General features: G+C 36.9%; 1 protein-coding gene across 21 annotated transcripts in view; it reads left to right on the top strand.

Annotated features, from left to right (window-relative positions):
- DLG2 (discs large MAGUK scaffold protein 2) overlaps positions 1-26,970 on the top strand; it is a 2,011,757-nt gene that overhangs the window by 1,203,820 nt on the left and 780,967 nt on the right. The window contains exon 1 of one of the 21 annotated variants that reach the window (XM_067750590.1): positions 25,010-25,087. The exons of the other annotated variants lie outside the window; for them this stretch is intronic. Within the exon in view, the coding sequence (XP_067606691.1) occupies positions 25,025-25,087 (63 nt within the window). The 5' untranslated portion in view covers positions 25,010-25,024. Of the gene's footprint in view, positions 1-25,009; positions 25,088-26,970 lie in introns of those variants that run through there. 21 annotated transcript variants of the gene reach the window in all.

Raw genomic sequence — 26,970 nt, 5'->3', positions numbered from 1 at the left:
AAAAGGCACCTGTAATCATTGTCATAAATATAGAACTCTGTTCATAAAAATTCACTGAAAAGAGAAAAATCTGTGTTTGCAGAAAAAAATCCTCTCTTGATTTTAATATGATTTTAGCATAATTAAGAAGTGGGTATTGATCATGAGTAAAACGTTATGATCTGAGAGGTGTAGAGAACATTCCAATTTTAATATTAGTTTTTTTTAAGTACTTGTAAGTATATATCACTAGATCTTAATGCTACATATACATAGCCTTATATGTGGCTTCTGATGCATTAATATCATGCATTTCAGCATCTTGATTTAAATCAAGAATATATTGTCATTTTAGAATTAAACTAGTTCACCTTGAAATGGAGCCTGATGTTTGGAAACTCAGTTATTTTTTAAAGTTAACATGAATTCCAAACTGAATAAACAGTCAACAATTATGAAGTCCCTGTTCTTTAACAAACACATGTGTTTAAATGTCTTTAGCCTATATCTCTTTATTGATTATGTTAAATTCTCAAGGCTTACATAGGCAGAGAAGGCAAACACATCTAGCTTATGGATTTTGCACAGAGTAGAATATGCAAACATGCTTTATTTTTACAATTCTTTTTATCTAAGATGTAATAAACTTTTCATCATTGCTCAAACCAAAATCTCTAATACTATATTATAATAACTATGCTCAAAAAATCTTGGTACGTTTTTCATCAACCAAGGGAAACTTTTCCCTTCCTTGGTTTTTAACAAAGTCAGCCTCCTACTTGCTTAAATTTATAGCCATTTAATGCTTTAAAGATTGAAATAGACTCTGCACTGATAATTAAAGATCCAGTGACATATGAGAAGGCAATAAAATGAGGCAGCCACCATCTCCCGTTATTCTTTTGTATACACATTTCTCTACATTTTTCTCTCTTATTCACATGTCCTTTATTACTTGCTAAGAACAGTTACTCCCCAAATAATGGAGAACCGATACCATATCTTTTAGGATCTTCAGTGTTGTGACACTCTTCCATCAACTGACTTTTCTACCCTTTTACCATCTTAGTCCTAAAAATGTGCTATACTAGATTGATCAATCTCTCTTCATTCCACTCCCGTGCCCTTTCAAATATATTATGTCGAATAATTTTTAATATGTCTGTATATGCACATGTGCATATATATATTTAAATATCTCTATATAGAGATATATATTTAAATATATTAATATAGAGATATATATTTAAATATCGCTATAATATCTACTTTCATGTATTAACACATTTTCATGTGTATATAATTATACATATATATATACGTATACACATGTAAAAATTAAAGTTCTATATTATTCTTTTCTCTCCTAGAAATTACTAGCTGTTCTTGTAATGTTTTTCTCTATATAAAGTATATTGCCTTTACTTCTGATAGGTACTCGAAAATGCTGCTCTATGTATATATATATCTGTATTCATTTACATATACATCTATAAAATATGTCTAATATTTGAAATATACAGATGTGTATGTATTATATGCCCATGTAAACTATCACAGAAACAAGAGTGTGTGTGTATCAATATGTGTCCATTAACACTAAGTCTGTTTTGAGAATTTTTGGATACCATTTTTATCCCTTAAATTAACTAAAGATACCCTGTGAATATTGTAAAATAAAAGGTAGAGGCTAATGATAGTAAACATTAGACTCCTTGATAAAGCAGAAAGAAGGAAAGTGCGTGTTTTAGAGTTGCCTAGGGACCCATATGTGGTACAGAACGTGCCTGAGGGCTATTAAGTGTCTGGGAGCTGGGATCTTGCCCTTGGAGATAGTTGCTGTGTTACGTGGAAATCAGCAGTGTGATTTCCGGCTGCTATAATACAGGGCCATGGTAATGACGTGAGTTCCTCCCAAGGCTCTTTGCCAAACTCCTGTTATTTGGGGGTGCTGTGTACTAACAGGACTTTGTCATTATGTTATTCCTCAGCAGGAATAAAAAACAGCTCCTGTCCCTTCTCAAATAAGTTTTCATTCCATTTGGATCTGTAGAATTAATATAACCATAATAATAGGTAAGAAAATGGAAAATTATAGTGTCCAGAAGTGAGTTCTAGAATGCACATCCAAGATAATAGTATTGGCCTTGGGGAAAAAAAAAAAACAAAAAAAACATGTCCATCGCTGCTTATGCAGCATTTCTGCCCAGTGCAGACTGGTCTGGGGAGGCAGCACAGACAGTGAAGACTCAGAGACCAGGGTTCTATGCATTTGTTCTTTATTCATTCATTCATTCATTCTTCATTTCTTTATTCAACTATCATTTCCTGAGTACCTACTATGTGCCACTCTGTCAGGCCCTGTGGATATAATAGGAAACAAAGTAGATACCACCTCTACCATTATGGAGCTTACGACCTACAATAGTATACAATACTTAGCAAATATATCACTATATACACAGAATAATAGCGTCATAAATCAAAATTTGGAAGTGAAACAAAGTTCCACGGAGTGCTGCAAATTCCATAGTAAATGTGTATTCAGGATACAAAGGGACTACAAAGGAGAAAGACAAAAATATCCTTTTTTTTTTTTTTTTTTAAGAAAAGATACTGTATCTCCTTATGCCTACATTTCCTGTTTTGTAAAATTAGGATAAAAATAGTACTTAACTCATAGGCTTATGGTGAGGAGTGATTAACATAATACATATAAAGCAGTTAGCACAGTGCTTACATATAGTAGAGACTCAATAAATATTTGTGGAATGAATGAATCATAAATCCACAATAAAAGTTGGCTTCTATTAACCTATTCCTTAATTCACTATAACTGTTTTTTCTGGGAAGAGAAGAGAGGTGAATTAGTGAAGACTTCATAGAGGTAGTGATACTTGGATGGAACTGAATTGAATCTTGAAAAAATGTGTGTTTATCAAGTCGGCAGAGAGAGATAGGCTTTGGGGGCAAAAATAACAGAAACAGTTGTAACACCCTGGTGTCTGTGTAGAACTGCTCTTAGTTCCGTCTGCCCACGGAGAGATGGGCAGGGGATGGGTCACAGAAAGCCTGGTGGGCCTTGGTGAGGACTCTGCTGAGTCAGCAGCATTGAGCCACCGTAGGATTCAAGAGTTCTGCCACACTCTGTGTTAGGCTTCATGGTTAAGGAACCCTTCTAGGCCTCAGTTTCTCTGTTTCTAAGAAAACTGATTTTCCTAAATGAACCTCTGTATCCGTTCCAAAACTAATATTCTGTGGCTCTGTCACCTGACATCCATTAATGAATGAGACACACTTTGGAAAGGATTTATGCTTTAGAGCCAGATAATCCAAAGTTTGAACTTACTAGCTCTGTGTGATCTCACTTGCTTAACCTCTTTAAGACTCATCTGCCCCTCTGTAAAACTTAGAATGTTATAATCATGTTGCAGAAAAGTGTAATAAGAATTGAAAGTACTCCATCTAAAGAGCCAAGCGTGGCGCTTAGAACACAGGAATTGTCCAATTTAAAAAATGGTATTTATGATGACTAGTGATATCCAAATTATGTTTTTTAACCTGAAGAACATATCATCCATCGAATTAATTATCAGTATTGTGGTCCTTTATTAGAGTTTCTAGTCTGTCCACTGAATTTTTTGATGCCTCGCTTATAGTGATGAAGGTTAGGCCAGGCAACTGTTCAGAGACACTTGACACAGTACCACGTTATGATGGGGTGTCATTTTGTCCTTCAGGGTTCTCAGAGGTTTACAATGGTGTACATGTAAAGTACATGTAAAGTCATGTAAAATAGACTTGTTTTGATAAACTAGCATTTTCATAAGCTTGCATTCAGAGGTGGGTGATGTTAGGTTTTCTCAGTACATACTGCTAGAAAAACTACATTTGAAGTATTTAGCCAAACTGTGTAAATCTTCCCTAACAGTCCCTCTACAGCTCCTCCAGAAATAGCAGTTTACAGGAACTTGAGTGCAGAGGATTTTTTAGTCCAAGAAGTAGGGTTGCCCTAGGCTGAAATCTCAGGCTCAGCTTTTGTCTGGTTAGAAAGATCTGACAGTTTGTTTTAACTCTGTGGCTGCTTCTTCTGATTCCTTCCATAGAGGGTCCCTTACTAAGGAAGAATAAGACTTTTTAGTCTCTGGGAAAACACCAGCAGCCTCCAGGCAAGGGAAGAAACATAAGAGAATAAGAGGTATCACAGAAGGAATAAAAGCACTGAGCATGCCTTGGGCAGATCTGAAGCCAGTCAGTCAGCAGCACTCCTGGCACCCCTGCTACTGGATGCTGACATCAGCAGAGCCTTCTCTCTAGGGCAGGGCAGGAGAGACAAAGTACAGAGGGTGGAAAAGAAAAGACCAAAGGTGACGGTATTTATCGAATACTCTCAACACCCACAATGTGTAAAGCCCTGTGCTAGGGTCTTTACATTAATCATCACTTGGAATTCTTCCAACAACAGTAAAAGAGTGATTATATGATTCCCATTTTTCAGATATGGCAACTGAGGCTAAGAGTAACTTGCTCACGAGGGCACAACTGATAAAGGCAGAACTAGTTTCAAATAAAGTTCTATCGGACTCAAGCTTTCCACCTCATCTTACAGAAAGGCCTGTTTGAGGTACACTGGAAGGGAGAATACCCTCAGAGACCTCTTTAATTCTTTAATTTAACAGGAAATTTCCTTAAGGAATTGGAGTGTTTTACATGGTTGGGAGGACTGACACCTCCTAGCAGAATCCCAGATTTCCCCATTCTACTTTGTTTTCTGGTCTCAGGAACTCTGAGTTGGTTGAGCCCTTAAAGAGCCCTTTACTCTGTGATCGAGGTTAAGAACTACGCTGATCTGAAGCAGTGGAGTAGATTCCTACAGCACTGATACCAGAATAAGATACCTGCTCTTAGAAAGACCCCATCATCTGTAGTTATTTGCCAATTGGATTTAATCTTGGCAATATTTATGGTAAGGAATCAGTAACCATGTATTTTAAACTTAATATAAGTACAAAATAAAAGTACATGTAGAGTTTGTCTTTCATAAGTCCGACAACATCATCTCACGTTGCTGAACGAATGTGAATCTCATATGCATTGTCTAACTACCTATGCATCTGTTATGCCAAGAATCAAATACCTCCCTTTAATACCACCATCTCCATTGGCCATCTTCTTAGTTTTGGGGTTTTCTTTTTGATATTGTTTGATCTGTTACAAATGTAGCATCACCTGATTTTATTCTCCGTTCTCTACTTTCATTCCTTTAATTTCCCAAAGGCATAGATAGATAGATAGATAGATAGATAGATAGATAGATAGATATTTTATAATTATGTCAGAGATGGATGGGAATTTAGAGGTCATCTAGTGTATTTTCCAAAGGAGAACGTGAAGCCCAGAAAAGTTAAAAAGACTTGCTCAAGGTCATTCAGTTTGTGGCAGAATTGGCCAGTGTCGTTGAACTCAGAATTCTTTTTACTGTTTCAGGCAGCTTTCCCTCTCTTACCTTTATGTGCTCCGCTTCACGAAGCGTAATTACTGACAAGAAAATTATTAAGCATGCAGTTTGTTGATAATGCAGTGTTGGGCATTATACAAAGAATTACATAAACCTAATTTCTACATTCTTATAATTCAGACCAGCAGTTCCCAAGAAGGTAAGGAGAGAGACGAGCCATTAGAAATCATTTTACAAACGCATGGAGGGACTTATGTATTGATAATGCCTGGGAGGTGATACTGGCATTAGGAGAAGGGGGCCAGGGATGCTAAATGCACTATAATGTGCAGAGCAGTCCTGAAGAATAAAGAATGACTCCATTAATGCACAATTTTTAACATTTCACTTCATATTCATGAAGGGTTTTTTTTATTTTTAATTTTCTAAACCTAAAATCAAATTCAGTTTTATAAACAAAGTATTTTCTGCAAGGATTTAATAATCATTTAATATTCTAGAAATGTAACTCCTGTGTAAATCAAGGGATCATTGTACTTTGTTCTGTTAGGAATTTTATCAGGAGTTGGTTCCCAGTTTGGAAAATCCCTATCTTGAGCAATATTGCTGATCCTGGTATTTATGTCATCGATACACCTCTCCTGTATCAGTTTACATTTGTAAATGTCACCTGCAAATACGTAATTGAAGAGACTTGAGGTCCTTTTAATAGACATAGAACCAAACATTTTAAATTGGTAACAGCACTTGAAATACAAATAGTTCACCAAATTTCAATAAGATTGTTTTAAAAAATATTTTCTTTGATTGCCATACCTTATATTTATTTTTAAAATGTTATCACACTATAAGAAATCTATTTTGTGAAAATTATGTGAAATTATTTATTTTAGAGTTTTCTGTTGTTTTCAGTATTACTCTGATATTTCTCCAAAGATCATCTATACTCAGTTTCCCTGTAGGCTCTTAGGTGGCTGGGGTTCTCTAGTCCTCATTTTTTATCAAAGGACAGAGTCCCAAGATCTATTGAAGCACTGGAAGTCAAATCAAGTGTCTATCTTTACATGAGGGGTAATTCCAAATAGGGATAGAGAGGTGATGATGATGATAGATAGATGATAGATAGATAGATAGATAGATAGATAGATAGATAGATAAAGTTCCTCACCGGTCTGCCCCATATAAAGCAGAGTATTATTTTGACACTAAGTTATAAGTAATTATTTTGGTACTAAGTTATAAGTTTATTTGCAAAAATATGACACTTTTACTTTCTCCACTTTATCAGCAATCTTGTTAGATTATATTTCAACTAAAGTATTTCCTTTGCTCTCCTATTATATACAAATGAGCCATTATTACTTCTTCCAACACTAATTTTCATATGTGTCTACTCTTCATATGCCTACTCTTGCACTTTTCCTGTGTTTCTTGCAGATGTGATATCTGGTCTCTTTATTCCATTTAAATCTAAATTTATTCATTATAAGTACACGTAAACATGTGACTACTTTATTACATTTTCTAGTGTAGTTGGGCTCACAGATTGCCATATTGAAAACATACTATCTTAACATAAAGTACTTTCTTTTTATTTCTTCTTTTACTTCAGTTAAGGCATTATTTAAAAATGTGTAGGCAGTTGTATTATCCATGAATTTCATTTCAGATGGAGAAAAGAGGGTATTACAAAACATGTATTATAAAATGGAAAGGCTGGGTAGAATTGAGAACACTGGTTAGATATTTGAAATTGTTATATGTATTGTTATGTGTGTGTATTTAGCTTGCCTTCTAACTAGACCAGGAGTCAGCAAAGTATAGCCTACAGGTCAAATCCAACTTGCTACCTGTTTTGGTATAGCCTCAGAGCCAAGAATTTTTAAAAATATTTTTGATCGTTGAAGAAAATAAGAATAATAATATTTAATATAATTTTGTGAAAAATTATATGAAATCCCAATTATACTATTTATAAAGAAAGCTTTATTGGAGCACAGCCATGCTCATTTGTTTACACATTATCTATGGCTATTTTGGTACTGCAATTGCAAAGTTGAGCAGTTGTAATACAGACTGTAGGGCCAGAGAGTCCTAAAATATTTTCTATCTGGCTCTTTATAGAAAAAGTTTGCCAACCTCTGCACTAGACTCTCAGCTTTCTAGTTCCTTCTGATGGAATGTCCCATTCTGCGTAACAAAGCCTGTATGTTACTTAAAAGTCTGGTTTAAGCATCCTCCTCCCTAATCCTTTCCAGTCCGTTTTAGCTCCTAAAACCTCTACTTAATGTGGTATCCTGCACAATTAGCACATTACCTGGCATTGTGGTTAGTTGTTTCCTTCTCGGTCTCCTGATTAGAGAGTGAAAGATTCCTCATATGCCTAACTCATAGTCACCAGCTGTCCATTCATCTCTTCGTGACAATTTTGTAGTATCACTATTCTGTTTTTGGACCCTGACTTCTCAGCTGCATTGGTGGCTGTGGAGAAGAAAGACTATGTCTTGTCTACCTTTATGTCTAGCTGGGCACCATGCACAATTCACCTATCACATTGTATCACAGTTATGAATAAGTATCTATCTGCTTCTCTAAGCCGAATTCAATTAGAGCACAATCTGTTTATTTACCCTTGTTCTCCCAGTAACCCAGCATGTAGCAATCAGTCAACTAGGTGTTGTTGATTTCTGAATGAATATTAACACGGGATCTTGTACGTAAAGGTACTTAAGTTTCAAATTTGATTTATTATTATTATTACTCATTATACAAGTGCCATAAGATCAAGAGTAACATCTTCTGTCCTTAAAGTAGCTCTATTTAATAACAAAGAGATTGTAATAAAAAGTTGTTAGCACAGATTTATTGCTTTGCATATTTGTCTTGTTTTTAGTTTGACTCAGATTCTTCTTTTTGGTGGTGCTGTTAAAATATAGGAATCACTGTTCAGAAATTATATTCTGCATTCAAGTGGGTCATGCTGTTCAGTGATGGAAGGTACTGAACTGCACTTTGAGCGGACAATCAGAAAAAGAAAATCTGATTCTACACAGTTTCTTTGCCTAATTTAGGAGTCACTTGCTCTCTAGAAGGTTGAAATAATGTCGTGAACTATTACTTTATAATTAGTTTCTGTACAGTCTATTGTAGATTACATGACCTTTTTTCTCCATCATTTTCGTCATTAAATATAAGTGCTCAGAGTATAGTAGTTGGCAGCACCACATTAAAAATCCATAACTGAACACATTTGCACTTTATTCTGATAGGCTGTGCTATTTAGTTAGTGGTCAACATTGTTATAGTTCTTCAATAAGTAGTTTAAAAATGTACTAAGTTTAAAATTATATAAAAATTCCTAGATTTATATTACATTTTAGAGTGATTAGCAAATATATCTGCCTTTGCCAGACTGGGAAGGCAATCTTAGAAAATGCTTTTTGATTCTGTTTGTATACTGATCATTCATTTCTCTGATCTATGTTATTTGTTCTCCATCACACATATTATTGCAATTCATTACAATGTTTTAGTTTTTTTTTAAGACTTTATATTTTTAGAGCACTTTCACAGCAAAATTAAGAGGAAGATACTTTCAGTGTATATATTTTTCTCTGTTTTCAACTTGAAGTTTTTCAAAATAAAAATGAAGTCTAAGTGGATAATCATAAATTCTCTTAGTTTAAAGTGAGCATTTATATTACTCTTTTAAAATAATTTTATTATTTGGTTTTGATGTAGAAATAATACAAGTTTATGGTAAAAAATATTATTATAAGCTAAAGATATGTTTGAAAAATATTAAAATAGCTATAATTCCACCTAGAAGTAACCACAGTTAGTATTTTGATACCTTTTTAGTTTCTTCAATTGACTCTGCATGTGTATCTTCAGAAAAAAAATGTAATATATTATAGTAACATGAGCTCACAGATGTACCTAAATATAAAGTATTGGTTATATGTGTCTGCTAGTGGGAAGTTAAGAATATAAAACTGTATTGCTTCTTTTACATTAACATTAATTATGAACATTTTTCTGTTAGTAAAATATTTTTCTTTTTGACATAATTTTAATGACTGCCAAATATTACTGTTACTACAAAAACTCATCTTGTTGGACGTTTAGGTTATATTATTAGTATTAATATAAACAGTAGTGAAGTAAGTTTTGGCATACATTAACCTCTAACCAGTTTTGTCATTAAGATATATTTTCAGGAAAGGAATCAGTGAGTGAAGGGTGTAAATTTTTTTAGGCTTAGAACGTTGTTGTTCAGTCGATTTTTATTCAACAATTAATTATTGAACAGTTCCCAGATGCCAAAGCACTGTGTTAATCAATGGGGACATAATGGAAAACAAAAGAGATTGATTCCTGCCCCATAGAGCTTAGAGTTAATTGCCAAATTACTTCTTAAAGGACTTTACAAATTTATAGTCCTCCCATTCCAGGAGTGTGTGAACATGTCTTTCCTCCTGTACTCTTGATGGTTCTTTCTTTATAAAAAGCATTTATAAATTTGGTAAGCTAAAAATTGCATGCTGTTGCTTTTTTAATTTGCTTTTATTAGTTCATGAAGATGAATACTTTTCGTGTGATTGCAGCCAACTTTGGACACTATTATGGCATCTTCTATAACACGTAGCATAATGATAATACCCAGTTGGTAATTTAATACATGCTTAATTTGTTGACTGGATGGATGATAGGATGGATGGAAGGAAGGAAGGAAAGAAGGAAGGAAGGATATATATACAAATAGGCAAGTAGTTTCTGTTTAAAAGTTCTGATAAGGGACTTCCCTGGTGGCGCAGTGGTTAAGAATCCGCCTGCCAATGCAGGGGACACAGGTTCAATCCCTGGTCCGGGAAGATCCCACGTACTGCAGAGCAGCTAAGCCCGTGTGCCACAACTACTGACCCTGTGCTCTAGAGCCCGCAAGCCACAACTACTGAGCCCGTGTGCCACAACTACTGAAGTCTGCATGCCTAGAGCCCATGCTCCACAACAAGACAAGCCACCGTCATGAGAAGCCCCTGCACCACAACGAAGAGTACCCTCGCTCACGGCAGCTAGAGAAAGCCTATGCACAGCAACGAAGACCCAATGCAGCCAAAAGTAAAATTAAATTAATAAAAGTCCTGGTAAGAGAAATTTCCACCTACCCTAAATATAGCAGGGTTGTTCTTAATCATCTTCATGAGTGATTTACACCCATTTTTCTCCTGTCACTGTAACTCTTCCTTGTGTCTGTTCTCTAGAAGGAAAAGAGCTGAATGCTCTCGTTTTCACGTTGCTGTAGGTGAGCAAGATTGAATTGAATGACAGATGAAAAAGTAATTAGTACAACAGATAGAAGTAGGCAGACCATCTGACTGTGTAAACAGAGAATTTGCTGAGGAGTGTAGTATGGTCATTAAATTGACAGGAAGAGATGTTGAAGAGGAAGAGTGATCTAACTGATCAGATGGGGAAGGGAAATATTCTGGAAATTTCCTGTCTATTTTATAGTATGTTTATATACGGTTAAGAATTTTATGAAATTTGTATGTAGACATATTCAAGGTTGAGTTGGATCCACATGTCTTAAAATGCAGGCAGTCTGCTCCTGCAAGTCAACCATAATATCTTAGAATGATTGTATGAAATTGTATCCTTTGAAACCACACCATTATTATATTGCTTATACCAATATTTAGAATTAAACTTCCATATGCAACAACTCTATGGACTCCCTTATCAAAACTAAGCACCTTCTGGCCATTCTAAAAAAAAAAAAAATGTGAAGCCAACATATCAGTAATGTGAGGGCAGCTGTTTTCTAGTATAAGAGAGCATATCATTTTCAAAGGACTGAATGGAAAGGTGACAGGAAAACTGGTTGAGGACTGTAGGTAGATTAAGGACAGAAACTCTTGAGTTTATGAAAGAGCCTAGCATAACTGGAAGTTCCTTGTAGGCTTATAGTTATTATTTTTCCAATAAATGAGTCAAAAACAGGTAACAGTTGACATGATGATCCTGATCCCTTTTTGTGCAGAAGCTTCAGCCGAGTTTTCATTACTCTTCTTCTTTCCTACCCTGCACTGCTCTCAAACCTGTTTTACAATTCACTCAGTTTACCATGTTAGAATATCAGGAAGTCTTCGTTAGCTTCATCACCTTCTACACCCAGGGCGATCACTAATTAATTGATGACTAGTTGATATAGAATTCTATCTTAGAGTGTCTCAGATATTTTCCCGTTTTACATTCACACTCTCAGGGCTTGAGTATAGATGTGCGTTATCGTTCACATAAGATATTTGCAAGCATCAGTGGCCTCCCAGATTCCTTCCATCCATTCTAAGTGTTTTTGTCGCCAAATTTATCTCTACACTCAGTTCCGTTCGTAACATTCATTAATTTAAATAATTGAACAACTCCAGATCACTTAAAGGTAGTGCTTCACTTTAAATGTACTCTAACTTCTGGAGAAGGCTAGTATGTCTGGAAATGTTAATGGGTCGTTTATATTGGATAACGTGTTAAGCAGTTGTTTATTTTTTTATTATAGGATTTTTCAAAGCCTTTGGGGTTTTATATCTCCTAAAGGCAAGTAGAGTGTGCAGAGCATTTCTTAAGTGTGTGTGATGATGAAATCTCTTTTTCATGGATACATGTTTACCAGTATCTCCCGAAACATAGTTAGCCAAACACTAGTTTACAAAATAAAACTTGTTTCCCTAGCAAAGCATTAGAAGTTGTCTTCAATTTGGCCCCAACCTGCATTACCAACCCTATCTCCAGCCACTCCTATTGTATTCTGGTCACACCCCACCATTCACTGTTCCCTGATTCCCTGAAGCCACCATGCAGTCTCCTGCCAAATCTTTTCTATGTATCACTCTGTCTATAATGACTCTCCCTGTTTCTGTGTTTGGTAAAATTTCATTCATCATTCAAGGATCATCTCAAATGTTATCTTCTTTAAGCTTTTCTTTCTCTGTGGTCCTGCTTTTCACTTAATAGTGTGCTTGCTTACATTTCTGCTTCATTTACCATATTGGAAGCTTTGGGAGAACACAAACCATGCCTTATTTATTTCTGCATCTTTCTTGCTAGGATAGGGCCTGACATATTTTTTGAATGATTGAAAGAATGGTATCTTTAAAAATTGGTAAAGAGGAAATAGAGTGGTGTTAGACAAGGCATTCTAGAGGGGTACTTCTTTAGGTAATACTGTGATCAGGTCCCTCTATCCTATTTTTGTCTCTCTTAAATCCCAGATAGCCATTCTGATAAGTATCCAGAGGGAATTGGGACTAAGAAGCTGACTCAGATTGGCTAAAATATACATGACATCACATTATGACAAAATCATTTATTTCAGTGAAAAATGTAAGTGTCAGATGAAGTGAAACACCCATGTTCATAAAATTCATCTGTTTATTCATTCACAGAGATATATTGATCATCTGTTGATGTTCAGACCTATTCTAGAAAGTTGAAAATATAGCAGTAGATACAGTTGGCAAGATTTGGAGCTTATATTGAGAAATACATAAAATTAACAAACAAATAAGACTACTTCAGATGGTGACATACTATAAAAAAAATAAACTAGAGCAATGTGATATGGCGGTTAGGTTGGTGGAAGTGGGACTTCTTTGGATAAGACAGTAAAGTAAGAGAAGGCCTTAGTAAGGAGGAGACACTTGAATTGATATTTAAAAGATGAAGGTGGAAAGGGGACAATCTTACGACAATCTTCAGGGGATGTCACAAATAAAATACAACATGTTCAAGGACCCTAGGGTAGGAACAACTTTGATATGTTCCTGCAACAGAAGAAGCCTAGTGTGGAAAAAGAGAATATGGGGAAGAAGGACAGGAATGGAGGTTGGAGAGTGAGGTAAGGCCAGGTCATGTAGACTTTGGAGACTGTGGAAGTGAGTCTGAATTTTATTCAAAGTTCAACAAGAAGCCATTGGGTTATTTTAAATAAGGACATGACATGATCTAATGTACATAGTGAGATGAGCTGTGGAAGGAGGGGAAACTAGTTAGAATGTTATACAGCAGTACTTCCAAGGGAGAGATTATGATGACTTGACTGAGTAGCAGTGGTTGTGAAGATCCACTGTGTGAATTGAGGATATATTTTGGATATAGAGCAGGAAGATGGATTAACTAGCGTGGGTTTATTTGAGCCAGAATATAACAAAATGAGACAGATAAGAAGTCAAGGGTAACTTCCAGGTATTGGATTTCTTTCTTTGGGGGTCAAACCATCTTCAAAATTTGTTAATTACTTTAACTCAGATGTCCAGATTCCTTCCCACCAGTAAGGTCCTAGATTGATGGACAAAAGCTTAACCATCTGACTTCCCTTTTACTTTACTTCCCTTCTTGACCCCAAACCTCCTCCCAAACTTCTGGTTGATACAGTTTTTTCTTTAGAGAGGATAATGTAGTCATTAGTTCTGCTGGCCTGGATGTTCTTTCATTCCTTTAAGGTGGCCTTGTGTGGCTGAGTTTTGATCTTATTAGGGAGCTCATAATTTACCTCGTGTTTAAGTTGGAAATTGGAAGGGTATCTTAATAAAGTCCCCAGATATTTACCACAAGGCAATAGATCATGGCTCACCAAATATCCGATGTTGACCCTCCTCTTTCTCTTCAGCTCTGGTCTTGACCCCTCTGTCTAATACTTTCATGAGAAAGATATTTGAAATTTAATACAATCTAATATGTTAGATGATGAATATCATTTACCTAGGAAAGTCACCAGGTAAAGAGAGTCTGGATGGGATGTCGAGGAGGACATAAAGTAATCATTTGACCCTAAAGAAAACTATTTTAATTTCTTAGAGTATATGGTTGAAGCCTATGGTCTCCTTGCCCCCTTTTATTTCTTACTTTTCAGTTGAGCTATGAGATCATGAGTATATCCCTGGAACGCCATTTATTGGATTTATTAGAAATTGCCCCAAATATGAAGGAGAATTGATATAGGAAATTGAGACCATTTAAAATGGAATCCTCTCTCAGTTTCCTACCATTAAACTTCAAGTAACAAAATGATGCCATAGGTATGTGTCCATTGTTCGTTCTGAATCTTTTATTTTAAGAGTTGATGCCGGTTATTTTGCTGATTAAATTTCAAGAGTGTTTTTGGAAAACAAACAAACATTTTTCTAAGAGTTACTCTTTCTTTAAGCTTCAGTTTTATTTCAAGACAGTAATGAATGAGTTGTATTTTGGGGAATAAACTTCAGCCAGTGGGAACAGATAGTCCCTTCATATATTCCAGACCAATTGACTAAATTGATGTAGAAATTGATAAATCATATTTTGTAGTATCTGAAAGTATCCTCCTATTATGAGCTGCCTGTAGCTATCATGGCAGCAGCCTGTCATAATGTCCATTATCCCATCACTAAAATTACTGTATTGTCGACCCCATGGTAGCACTGGCCTTGACAGAGAGAATGAAGAGTCTGCTAAACAGTTCCTTGTTTCATATCAGTCTGTAACTGTATATTGCAAGGGCCGAGGTTTAATTCATACCTCAGCAGAAATCACATAGTGACAGGCTATGCTAAGTGATCTGTCTCTTCCAATTTGGACTCATGCTTGAATTTCATAACTCAGAGGAGAGTGAGTGAGTGAGTGAGTGTGCTGCAGTGGAAAAATACAGAACTGGAGGTCAGGAAACTTGGGTACTTGTAGCTGGGCTACTCTGGACTCTTTGAATCACCCTAGTCAAGGTTCAGAATGTTAGGGTCTACCTCTCAACTGGAGGAAGTTAGAATAGTTAAAAAAAAAAAAAAAACGAACACAAAAACCATGATTTATACATTTGACTGTCAACTCAGATTGATTCATGATGGCGCTATGGACCATGGTGCTAAGAAGGATGGTGAGGCTGCATCAGGCCCCTCAGGAAAGAAGACAGTAAAAATTAGCACAGTCAGCCATGAATTAGAAAGAAAACAGTGTGACCCTAGATCTCTAATTTCTTTGATAGCCCTGGCATTCAATGTTACCATGTGCTTCATGGGAATGACATAATTATAATAAATTATGATAGTAGCTACCATTTGTGAAGTTTTTCTTATATACCATTATCTTAATTTAACTTAACCTTCAAAATAATGCAGGAAGGTAGGTCATCTCATCCCCATTTTATACATGAATAAATGAACTTTTAGAAGAAAAGTAACGTGCCTTAGTTCATACCTCTAACAAGGACCAGATTTATGGTTGGAACTCAGGTCTGACCCCAAAGGGCCACTCCTTTCATTGTTCTCTACAGGTTCATATGTAAGCCTGCATTTGTTGATGTTGACTTGACTTATGAGAGGCTGATAAGCATGAAGTTGTCAGAGAACTAAACTTATTTAGGTCACTACACAGTTGAAAATATAATCATTATGGATCTCTGCAAATTGAATAGGTTTGAGAATGAAGTAGGAACAATGTAGTTTTTAAAATAATTTACTTACAGATATTCTGGAAGCTCTGTTTAATTTTTTTTAACTTCTTAAGACTTCATAATTTCTTAATGGGAGTAAAGATGTCAAATTCTGGAATGAGTAAAACTTTTTAGCCTCTTTTGAAATTTGGAAGACAATTGAAGATGATTTAAGGATAACCCTCACTCCCAAGCTCAGGGTCCCGTGTGTCTGGTGTAGTTGTTCTCTCCAACAGAATGGAGGACGGACCTGTCACTTATACCACACGATAGGTGACATTCAATAAGTCCTTCATAAATAATTGCTGAATAAAGAAATAGGATATTGCATTCCTAAGTTTCATCTCTTATTTCTACGGTAGAGAACAAGAGATGTTCTTCAAAAAGCTAGCTCAAGTTACCCACTTTTCCTTATGCATAATAACTTTAAGATATAAACACATACTACTCAATAAATTAAAAACAGAGTGCTTGTTTAGCAGATGAACCTGGACCAGAGTTAGGCAGGCAGCTGTGACTTTTCAGTGCTGCTTTCTGTCCACTAGAACTTGCCTCCTATCTGGTTACAGGATTACATCACTAGATGAATCATGTCATGTGGTATCTTTCTTGAACCCTTTATGTCCTAGTCTGTTATATAGGTGCTATTATGTGCGTATTCTTTTTCTGGTGGTGATGATGTCGGCACAGGGAAGGAGGGAGAAGCTGGTATTTTACAGGAGGTTTGTATCTTTTTTTTCTGCAGAACATCTAACTATTGCATGACTGGGAAAATTTGGCTTGTCTCTTAGACAATGCTTTTTAAATTAGGTGTGATTATTTCTGATGAGTTCTAGATTGGTCACATGGTCATCTCTTCATCTCAGCAACAGCTGAGCTTTAGCGTATCCCTCTTATTGGAACTCTCATTGTGCACCGCTTCCCCCCAGCCTCCGGCCCTGGGCCTTTATGATGTTTTAAAGTTGTGATTTCAAAGTAAGGTATGTTGGCCTTCTGTCTTATATTTCTTAGATTATAAGGGAATTTAGAAATCAATAGGGAATCAAGGACTAAATCTATTCACAAGGATCTTACCAGGAGTATTGGAACAGTCTTTAAACTGGCCTTTTGCCTCCAATGCACCACAAAACCCATCCGTTTCAAGCTGTCAGAATATTTCTAATACCCCCTCCTCCCACAAAATGTCTTGTCATTCTGCTTAAAATCCTTCAGTGGCGTCACACTGCACATGGGATACAGTCCAAATTCCTTAAAGTGACAGAGAAGCCCCATAACCCACTGACTGACCAACTTTTAAACCTTAAAACCAGTTTCTCCTCCATTTTCCTTCCTAAGTACATTACTCTCCTGAAAAAATAGTGTCACATTTTGAATACACTATGTGCACTCTCTTGTTTCCAAATTTCATTCTCTGTCAAGTTTGAGGAGGCTTAGTAATTAGCACCTTTTAAAAATTTTAAGATTAAAACCAGATAAGACAGAGGTGCCAGATTCTGATAGAGATTTTTTTTTAAATCAAATTTATTATTGCTAAAAGCTAGGTTGGAGGAAGTGGCTATGGCAGGCTGTAAAATGGGTTTACCCAAAGCCTCTGAACTCTTGGTTTACCCCCATACCCCAAACTGCCAACTTCTGCAGAGCCACAGTCTGCCTTGCTAAGCTTACCTTATAGCAAGAGAGAATGCAAGGCTCATGCAGCTTGGCCGGCTCCCAAGAGGAATAAGTGAGCTGAGCATCCCCAGTTCCTTTTTACAAACTTAGCCAGCACAAAACTTCCTTCTCCTTGTGGGGATGGAGAAGGAGATCCAGAGCATTACACTGGGGAAGTCTTTCTACTCGAAACCAATACTCTGAGCCTGGGAAACCCTTTATTCCTCTGTCTTTCTGTGGAATTCTGGCTACCCCTGCCCATCCAGCCTCAACGATATTTCTTTTTGTCTGTAGCTTTTCTGGTCTGCGTATTCCCCATCTCCCCTAGACTCTTAACCAACTTAACTGTGTTATTTTCCATTACACTCCATGTTCACTCCATTATAGTATGTGATGTCAATTTAGTGAAATGATTAGCTGGTCTGTGAAATCCTGAAGGTCAGGGGCTGTGTTATGCTTCACCAATACCTAAGAGTGAGTTTAGAACCTTGTGGGCACTTAATAAATAGAGATGTTTTCTAAACTACGTAGAAGGAGACTAAGTGAAAATTACTTACTTCGATGACCGCTTACTAGGTGCTAGCTGGGATGGAAAGTTGTTCCTGTTAACTCACCTAATCTACACAACAACTCTGAGAAACTGAAGGTATTACTCTCATTTTTCAGATGAAGAGAGAGGTTCACAGAACTTTGCCTAACTATCAGTGGAGCCGATATTCAAACCCAAGTTGGCCTATTGTTCTTAGATGAACCCTTATACCTCCCTGATCCCTGGGTTATCTGTAAACTGAGATTGTTTTTCAGAATATAAATTAAACAGATATAAAAGTCATAACATAAGGACAAAAATCTCACACTCGTGTTTTTTAGCCTTTTAAAATAAGTTTTTAAATAGATAAGGGGGAGTATATATTTAGAAGTTAGCATTTCAATATTGACTTTTTAATGCTTTCACTGAGGAGACCTTATGTCTCATATCATTGAGAAGTTATTAATGTAAGTTATACAACATATGAATGGGTAACCCAGGTAGACTATAGGTTAGCTGTCAGTCAACATATTTAATTTTAAGATTTATGCATCACCCATTTAGTCTTATTTGGCAGTATTCCTTCTTTTTTCCTGACCTCATTCATTCTGTATTATCTTTATCTTTTCCCCATATATCTTATTGGATGTATGTCTTTAATCTGATATATCTGAGCTCACCCAGCTGACCTCCAGTCATTTTAGTCAATGTTTAGTTGTATGTGATAAAATCTACCTCATCTTCAAAATACTCGGAGTAAATTATAAGGAATTATGAGATTTTCCTGGATCATTTACTGAGCTGGTTGCTAACAAATTTTTCTTAAATGATAGAACAATAATAACTGATGTGTATTGAATGCTAACCCTGCGACGAGTATCCTGCTAAGTGCTACGTATGCATTTTTTTCTAGAAATCTTCACAACAACTGTGTGGGTTAGTCACTAGTCTTCCCCATTTTCAGATGAGACAACAAAACTTCAGAGAGAACTTAAGCAACTTACCCATGGCAACACTGACTGAGTGGCAGCGTTAGAGTTCAAGCTTTTGCTGACTCACTCTCAATTCCTGCATTTTTACACTGTTTTACCAAAAGCATAATTCTCACTTTCTGGAAGCTGAGCATTGCCTTTAGAGAGAGACAGAATTGAACTGAATTCTGTCTTTACAAATAACAAGCTCTGCGACCCTAGCTCTGTTACTCAATCTCTCCACCTCCTTTATTTGCCTGTGGAATGGGCGCAATGCCTATATCATGGGATTACTTTATTAAAAGCCCTAGTACAGAAGGAGCTTAGTGTTGTACCTGGTATTTGGTGGATGTTCAGTAAATGCTAAATCCCTTTTTCTTTCCCTCACAGAGAAAAATAATACTCCCTATGTTTCCAAAGCTTTTCCATATTTTTTTATTTGAGCCCCTAAGATCCCTGGTTTAACAAGGATTATTATTTCTGTTTTACAGTAGAGAAAATAAGGGCTCAGAAAAGTCAAAAGGCTTAGTTTTGGTCATACACATCTTGTCAGGAACAGAGCAAGGGCTTTATGTTTCTCACTCCTTTTCAGTACACAGTATTTACCTCTCGAAAAGCAAGTACACTGAAGGCAGAAGGAAGGACATCGATAAAATCTAAAAGGTTCCTATATGAAAAAATGTCCTGCAAAAAGATATTTGCTCAATCTTCTAACCCTCCTTTCCCTGAGACGCAAAAATCTAGAAAGAACTCAGGAAGGAAGGGTAAGATCCATTAGGAAGATTGTTCCCTTTGCTCAGCGAAGGCCATAATTGAGTTGACATTTAATAGTATTTGCTTATTTCAGAGCTGCAGATACTCAGCTTTTAGTGAGGACTGTTTTGTAATAGGTTAGAGGCTACATTGCATATTATCAGAATGAGTAAACTTAGTTGCCAAGAGTGATCTTGCTGATCCTTGTTAATGAAAAGCAGGGAAGTCCCCTTATAAAACGCATTGCTAAATGATGGATCTGTTTACCATTGCCTGTTGACCATCCAGCAAATGGCACTTTGAAACAGACTTGCTTCCTTTGATCACCACGTAGCACCCTAAAATTCTTAAAACATATAAACTGGAAGTAGAAATGGTTAATGCAGTCTGCTCAGAGTCCTGCAGTTTGCATTCAGGCTTTCCAAACCATTCCCATCCTCTTACTCATCATGCAAGTGAGACAGTCATGTGTGGATGGATCATCTCCCATAATTATCTAGGATTCTCCCCTTGCTTCTCCACTGGGCTCTGGAAAGTTGGAGGGTGATAGTAAAAGATTGCTTGTGAATCTGGACCTTAGGGTAAAGGCTCACTTATTTAGAATGATAATTTGCTCCTAGCTCTGGACCTCGAAAGATTACTTTTATTCATATTAGGATAGTGAGTCACATCCCATTCCCCATGAGCTGGGATGCAGAGCCCATTTTTCTCTCTCCATTGTATAGAAGACTTAAATCACAGTTTCTTTTTCAATCCCCCACTGATGGTACAATATGGGATTTTTCTGTATTAAGAAACATAGGTCAATAAAGGCCAAGGTTTGGTTGATTCTTGTAATTTTCCTAATTCCATCACAATAGCTTGGGCCAATATTCTTTAATTCCAGTTCTGTGACTTTACCATAGAAGTAGTGTTACCTAATGGCTGTGCTTTTGTCTCCTGTTTTTGAAAGAGCAATTCTTTTGTTACATTTGAAAGGACTTAAAAATGAGAAACCTAGGGATGAACTTTTTAATTAGATATAATGATTAGAAACTCTTCATCACAGCAGTTTTCCTTTCGTTATGAAAGGAAAGTTGACAGTTTCTGTTCAATTAATGTTCATTGAAATGTTTTTTAAATGAAATTATTGCTGAGTAAAAGGACATCGAAAAGCATATGACATGATTAAGGGCCTTGCTTTTTGACTTTTTTATGGGGAAAGACTGCTGATTTAAAAAAAATCCTAAAGACAACAAAACATTATATTTCTGCACAGGAGTAATATTTAAGTCTCAGTGCTTGTAAAACTGAATATCACAAAAGCTTCACCCCACTCTAAGTGTTTGCAATCCCCATGCTAACTGACCTTTGATCACATCAACATAGTTCAGTGAAATCAAATTTGCAAGGCTTATTTTGGTGAAACCCATTATTTGTGATGATGGTGCTGGACTTTCGACTTTGGAATAGTTTACCTGTTACTGTCTTGACTTCATAGTATAATTTCAAATGATTTAGTTCATTTAATTGGGGGTTTTGCCATTGATGTATTAGCATTCCATATGCAACTTCATTTTGGGATGAATAGGCCAGAACCTCATGAGCGCTGAGATTAAATGCTTTCCATGACTCTGAGACTTGGATTTATCTCTTGTTCTAGCAGAAAATCACCTGGTTCTTGTAAATAAATCCTACCTGAACTCCCTGCATCTGCAGTACTTACCTCTCTAGTCTCTTAACAAATAGCTGTAAATATTCTTTCAATAAAAATTATTCTCTCCTTGTAGATTTTTATTGCCTAAAGTATCAAACAGATATTTATCATCCTTACCCTGGAAGCCTTCTGTACTTTCTCCTTCCTGATAGCATTCATGGTATTAATGATAATGATAATAATATTGATGACACCCAACATTTATTTATTATTACTTATTCTAAGAAGTGTTATGTATAAGTAATTCATTCAATCCTCACAATAATCCCAAGAGATTGATAACATTATTGTTCATTATTATGATTCCCAGTTTACAAGAGGGGAAACTGAGGCTTGGCAAGGTTAACTAATTTTCCCAAATTTACTCAGTAAATAATTAATGCAGCAGACACAGACCCACTTATTGTCCCCCAGCAAGATTTTTTATTAATTGCTGTTGTTCCCTGCCTATAAGCTTTACTAGAATCAAGGACTGTCTCCTTCTTTATACTAGTTTTTCTTAATCCAAACTCTATTCCTTTGCTTTTTATTTTTTATTTTTTTTGCGGTACGCGGGCCTCGCACTGTTGTGGCCTCTCCCGTTGCGGAGCACAGGCTCCGGACGCGCAGGCTCAGCGGCCATGGCTCACGGGCCCAGCCGCTCCGCGGCATGTGGGATCTTCCCAGACCATGGCACGAACCCGTGTCCCCTGCATTGGCAGGCGGACTCTCAACCACTGCGCCACCGGGGAAGCCCTCCTTTGCTTTTTCATCTAATCCTTGCCCCTTGCCTGCCCTAGTAATCCAGGCTTACCTCTTATTGGCTCTCACCTGACCCCAGTTGTCTCACATAAGTTAGAAACCTCAAAGTCATTATTAATACTACCCTCTCCTTCCATGTGAAATAGACCAATAAGATATTTCTGAGTGTTTGTGCTTGTGCGCGTGTGTGTAGGAGAGGGAACGAGAGAGAAAGAGAGATGAGGGGGAGGAAAGGAGAGAGGTGGAGATAAGGGAGAAAGAAAAGAGAAAAAAGGGAGTGGGAGAGGTAGGGAAGGAGAGAGAGGCTGAGACAGAGAGACACGTATGCAAACAGACTAAAAGATGTTGCTACCCAGTGGAGATGTATCGATTAGAGGAAGGAAATGAGAGGGCAAACTTCCAGGGAGCTTTACTTTAGGGCCATTTTGATATCTTAAAAGAGTTGAGACAAGAAGTGAATCTGTAAAAAACATTCTTTGGTGTTAACAGAGCAAAAGAATATTCCTTAAAAGACCAATGCTTTAGTCCTGTCCCTGCCACTATCTAATTGCATAATCACAGGTACATCAGTCTGGGTCTCAGTTTCCTATCTGTAAAATGGGCACAACCATCCCAGCCTCATGGGATTGTTTTAAGAATCAAATGAAATACTTATATGATGAAGAAAAGGTAATGGAGATCAGATTCTTGAAGTGCTTATGAACTAGTGAAATGATAAATATCTGACATATGGACAGAGCTTAGCATTACACAGAAATAAAAATATGTTTAGGTAAAGAAGAAAGTTAATAGCTAATGATTATTTATTGGGTGCTTATTTTATGTTAGTCACATAAGCCGACTCATTTAATCTTCGCAACAACCACATGGCATAAATACCATTCTCAAACCCATTTTACAGAAGAGAAAACTGAGGTCCAGCATGTAGAGTAACCTGATCAAGGTCAGACAGTTAGTTAAAAAGCAGTCTAGCTAGGATTCTAGCCCAGGAGATCTGACTCCAGATCTTATACTCTTAACTATCTATCCTCTCTGCCTCTTCCATGAGCTGGGAAAGAATAGGCATTGCTTGCAGAGGAGAAGCCCTTTGCTGCCAGTAAGGAGATTCTACCACCACAAAGCCCACCAACACAGTTCCTCTCCATGGCTGAAGGGCACCTCTGTGTCAGGTTTACCTCTCAACAGTGTACCCTCCCCTCCCTCAGCTACTTCCATATTGGCTATCAAAGCACTTAGGCCATTAAAAAACGTTTGGAAAAAAAAATTGAGTAACTGTGCTGTATAAATCCTGCTTTTCAAAACCTTGGAAAATAGAAGTGTATTAGGCATGTTGAGAGTGCAATTTAAAAGACTTTCTATTTCCAGCTGAGATTTTTCTGCTTGGGTATGCTTAAGCAACATGGAAGTAAAAGATTTCAATCAGGTATCCTTAGAAGTTCTTTCACGTTCTAGTTAATTCGGCAATGCCTACGTTAAGATCAGAGTATCTTAACCTGTCATGTGATTATTTTTCTCTAGGCCGTTTACTAGAGTGGACCACAAGGCTAAGAGTACCATAAAAGCAAATTCATTCCCGAGAGTTATTGATTTTTTTTTCCCCTCTTGCATTCCTATTACAACACGAGAAGCCCTAACCACCTCCCTCTTATATTTAATATGCCGTGATTTTTAAAAAGCATCATAGTGAGGCGTCACCGTAAGCCACTGTGAGGCCCTGAGCATTTCAGCCTTTGAGACAGTGCTAGGTCTATATCACTACTGCACATACTGCAAGGACAAAATGCAGTGGAGAACTTGGAAGGGAGAGAGGTTAAGTAATCTGAGAAGGTTAAAAAATGGTAATGGTAGTAAACTGATCTATGCTGATAAGAACTGAGGGTGTTAAAACCTAAGTTCAAGTCCCGTATCAGCCATTTATTGATAGTGTGATTTGCATGCCTGTCATTTAACCATTCAGTGTATCTGTTACCTCAATTTAAAGTGGCTGTGTTAATTCTGTCTATACATACACCATAAGGTTTTTGCAATAACCAAATTCATTCATTTATTCAACATACATTCATTAAACACCTATCTCATCACTAGACACTGTACATACAGGTGTAAAATGATAAACAAAAGAACTCTTCTCTGTCCATAATAGGGTAGTCCAACAATAATCTAGAAGTCACAAAAAAGATTTATAAACTAGGTTCTATGAAAATCTATGATGGAATATCCTGATCAAGGTCTAGGGCAGAGGTTATTAACTGGGTATGATTTTGTCCCCCCAGGGGACATTTGGCAATGTTTGGAGACCTATTCGGTTGTCACAACTCGGGGAGGGGAGTGCTACTGGCATCTAGTGGGTATAGGACAGGGATACTGCTAAGCCTCCTACAATGCACAGTAGAACTGAGATTTGAAGGATAAGTGGGAGATAATTCTGGAGAAGAGGTGGGAGAAGATTTGAGGCAGGGTAACTAGCACTGACATGAGAATGCACTTCATCATAGCCTAAGTGCTAGGAGCAGGCCTGTGGGGCTGGGGAAAGGAGTGGGGGGAGGTAGCACAAGATGACATTGGTGAAAGACCAAGGGGTGGGACCATGCAGGGCCGGGAGGGTCATGCTGAAGTGGATATTGTGGGTTCCTGTGCATCTGCCTTGAGCAACTGAGTGGAAGAAGCTGGGATTTACCGGATGAGGAAATGAAAGAGAAGCAGATTTGAGGGGGAGGAAGGAGGATAAGAGCTCAGAGTTTGAAGGCGTTTCCGTCTGAGATGTCTGTGAGATATTTGAGTGCAGATGACCAGCAGGCAGCAGGATATCCAATTCAGGAAAGAAATCTGGGCCAAGAATATAAATGAGGTATCCATTGGCATACTAATATTTAAATGAGTAAAAAGAGAGAGGGTAAAAAGTAAAAGGAAAGAGAATTCCTAGCTGTGAAAGTGCTTTGTCTTTCAAAATATGCTTTACACATATAAGGAATTCCTGTTATTATAAACATCAAGTATAATGCTTTTAACATCCATCCATTTATTTAACAAACCTTTGCTCTCCTTCGTTATATGCTAGGTAATGTGCTAGGGCCTGGGGTAAAAAGATGAATAAGATTGACCTTGCTCTCAGAAGGAGTCAAGAAAGCAAGTGGGTGGAGGGGAGACAGAAAATTCTTTTCTTTTTTTTAACCTTTTATTTTATATTAGAGTATAGGTGAAAAACAATGTTGTGTTAGTTTCAGGTGTACAGCAAAGTGACTCAGTTATACATACACATGTATCTATTCTTTTTCAAATTCTTTTCCTATTTATGTTGTTACATAATATTGAACAGAGTTCCCTGTGCCTATACAGTAGGTCCTTGTTGGTTAGACAGTAAATTCTTAATACTGTCCTGTAAATGAGTTTGTGTAGCTTTCCTTCTGTCAGGAGAGTCCAGAGGAGAACGGCTGAGGTCTCTTGAAGTGGGCAAAGATGAGGAAGACAGATTTGATCTGCTCCGTAGTTCTATCCCGGGTTGGCCCTAGCTTTAACTCTGGCCTGAGGTTTACATGCTGTGACCTGGCATTCGGTAGAACTACGTTCAAAGAAGACCTGTTGCCCTGCCTGCTTCAGTCAGCTTCTCTGGGATCCTCTGCTTTCTCTCCCTTATAGAACTGGGCTTATGATTCCAGACTGCGGAGTATATGGAATAGCACTTTACCACAATGACTTGCATCTCTTAAGCACATATGAAATATACTGACTGATTGATCAAATATATAGCACACTTCTCTATTGTAAGAATTCTGGTATCCCACAGGTCATATCATGCCCTCTGGAAGACTATTGCATACAGTAAAAGTTCATGCTCTCTTTTATTTTGGTAAAGTCGCATGAGTCTTACCCCATCAAAAAAAACAAGTGTCACTCTTCTTAAATAGGAGAAAATGGGTCAGATATGAGCTTTTGATAAGAGCCATGGCCAAACTCACCAGAGATCTTTGGAAATACAGAAGATTTGGGTAAATATACTAACATATGTTTTTGAAGTTTTAATATGCTTTTATCTATTTTAGGCCCTATTAATAAAAATAATATCAAGTGAACACTGAAAGAGTCTATGGTGTTCCAGGCTCTGTGCTGGCGCTGACTGTACACTGGCTTCGCTTTTCTGATCCTACAGTTTACTTGGAGAGACTAGAGATTAAAAGTAAATAAATAAATATATTCCAAATTAAGATAGGAACCGTGAAGGAAAGAAACAGGGTTCAGGGAGAAAGAACATTAGGAGGATACACAGTTAGACTGGGGTGTGGTTGTCAGGAAAGGTGAATCTGCAAGTACCTAAGTATTTTCCGATCAGTGGTCAAATGTGTGTTGAACAAAGAGCCAAAAAATATGAATTTATCTTAGGTCTTCTTTCTTTATTACTTACTATTTAATTCTTACTTATTAAATAAGTTAAAATAAAGTTAATTTCACAAAGAATAACAGTGATAACTGTATGCTAGGTCCTGCTCTAAAGTTTTATAAATATTAACTCATTTAATCCTCAACAGTCCTATGAGATAAGTACTGTTATCATCTCTATTTTATACATGAGCAACAGGAGCAAAGGAGAAACTAAGGAACTTGTCCAAGGTCACATGGCTGGTACATGGTGAAGCAAGTTACATTAGCCTCTGTGGACCTATTTATCTGTAAATTGAGAATAATACTTTCATGGGAATAAGATGGGTGCTGCATGGGAAAGTAATTTTTTAAGAA

Source organism: Pseudorca crassidens, chromosome 9, assembly GCF_039906515.1.
Source record: "Pseudorca crassidens isolate mPseCra1 chromosome 9, mPseCra1.hap1, whole genome shotgun sequence".
NCBI lineage: Eukaryota > Metazoa > Chordata > Mammalia > Artiodactyla > Delphinidae > Pseudorca > Pseudorca crassidens.
The sequence above is the reverse complement of the archived record's forward strand: the minus strand, read 5'-3'. Positions and strand labels throughout refer to the sequence as shown.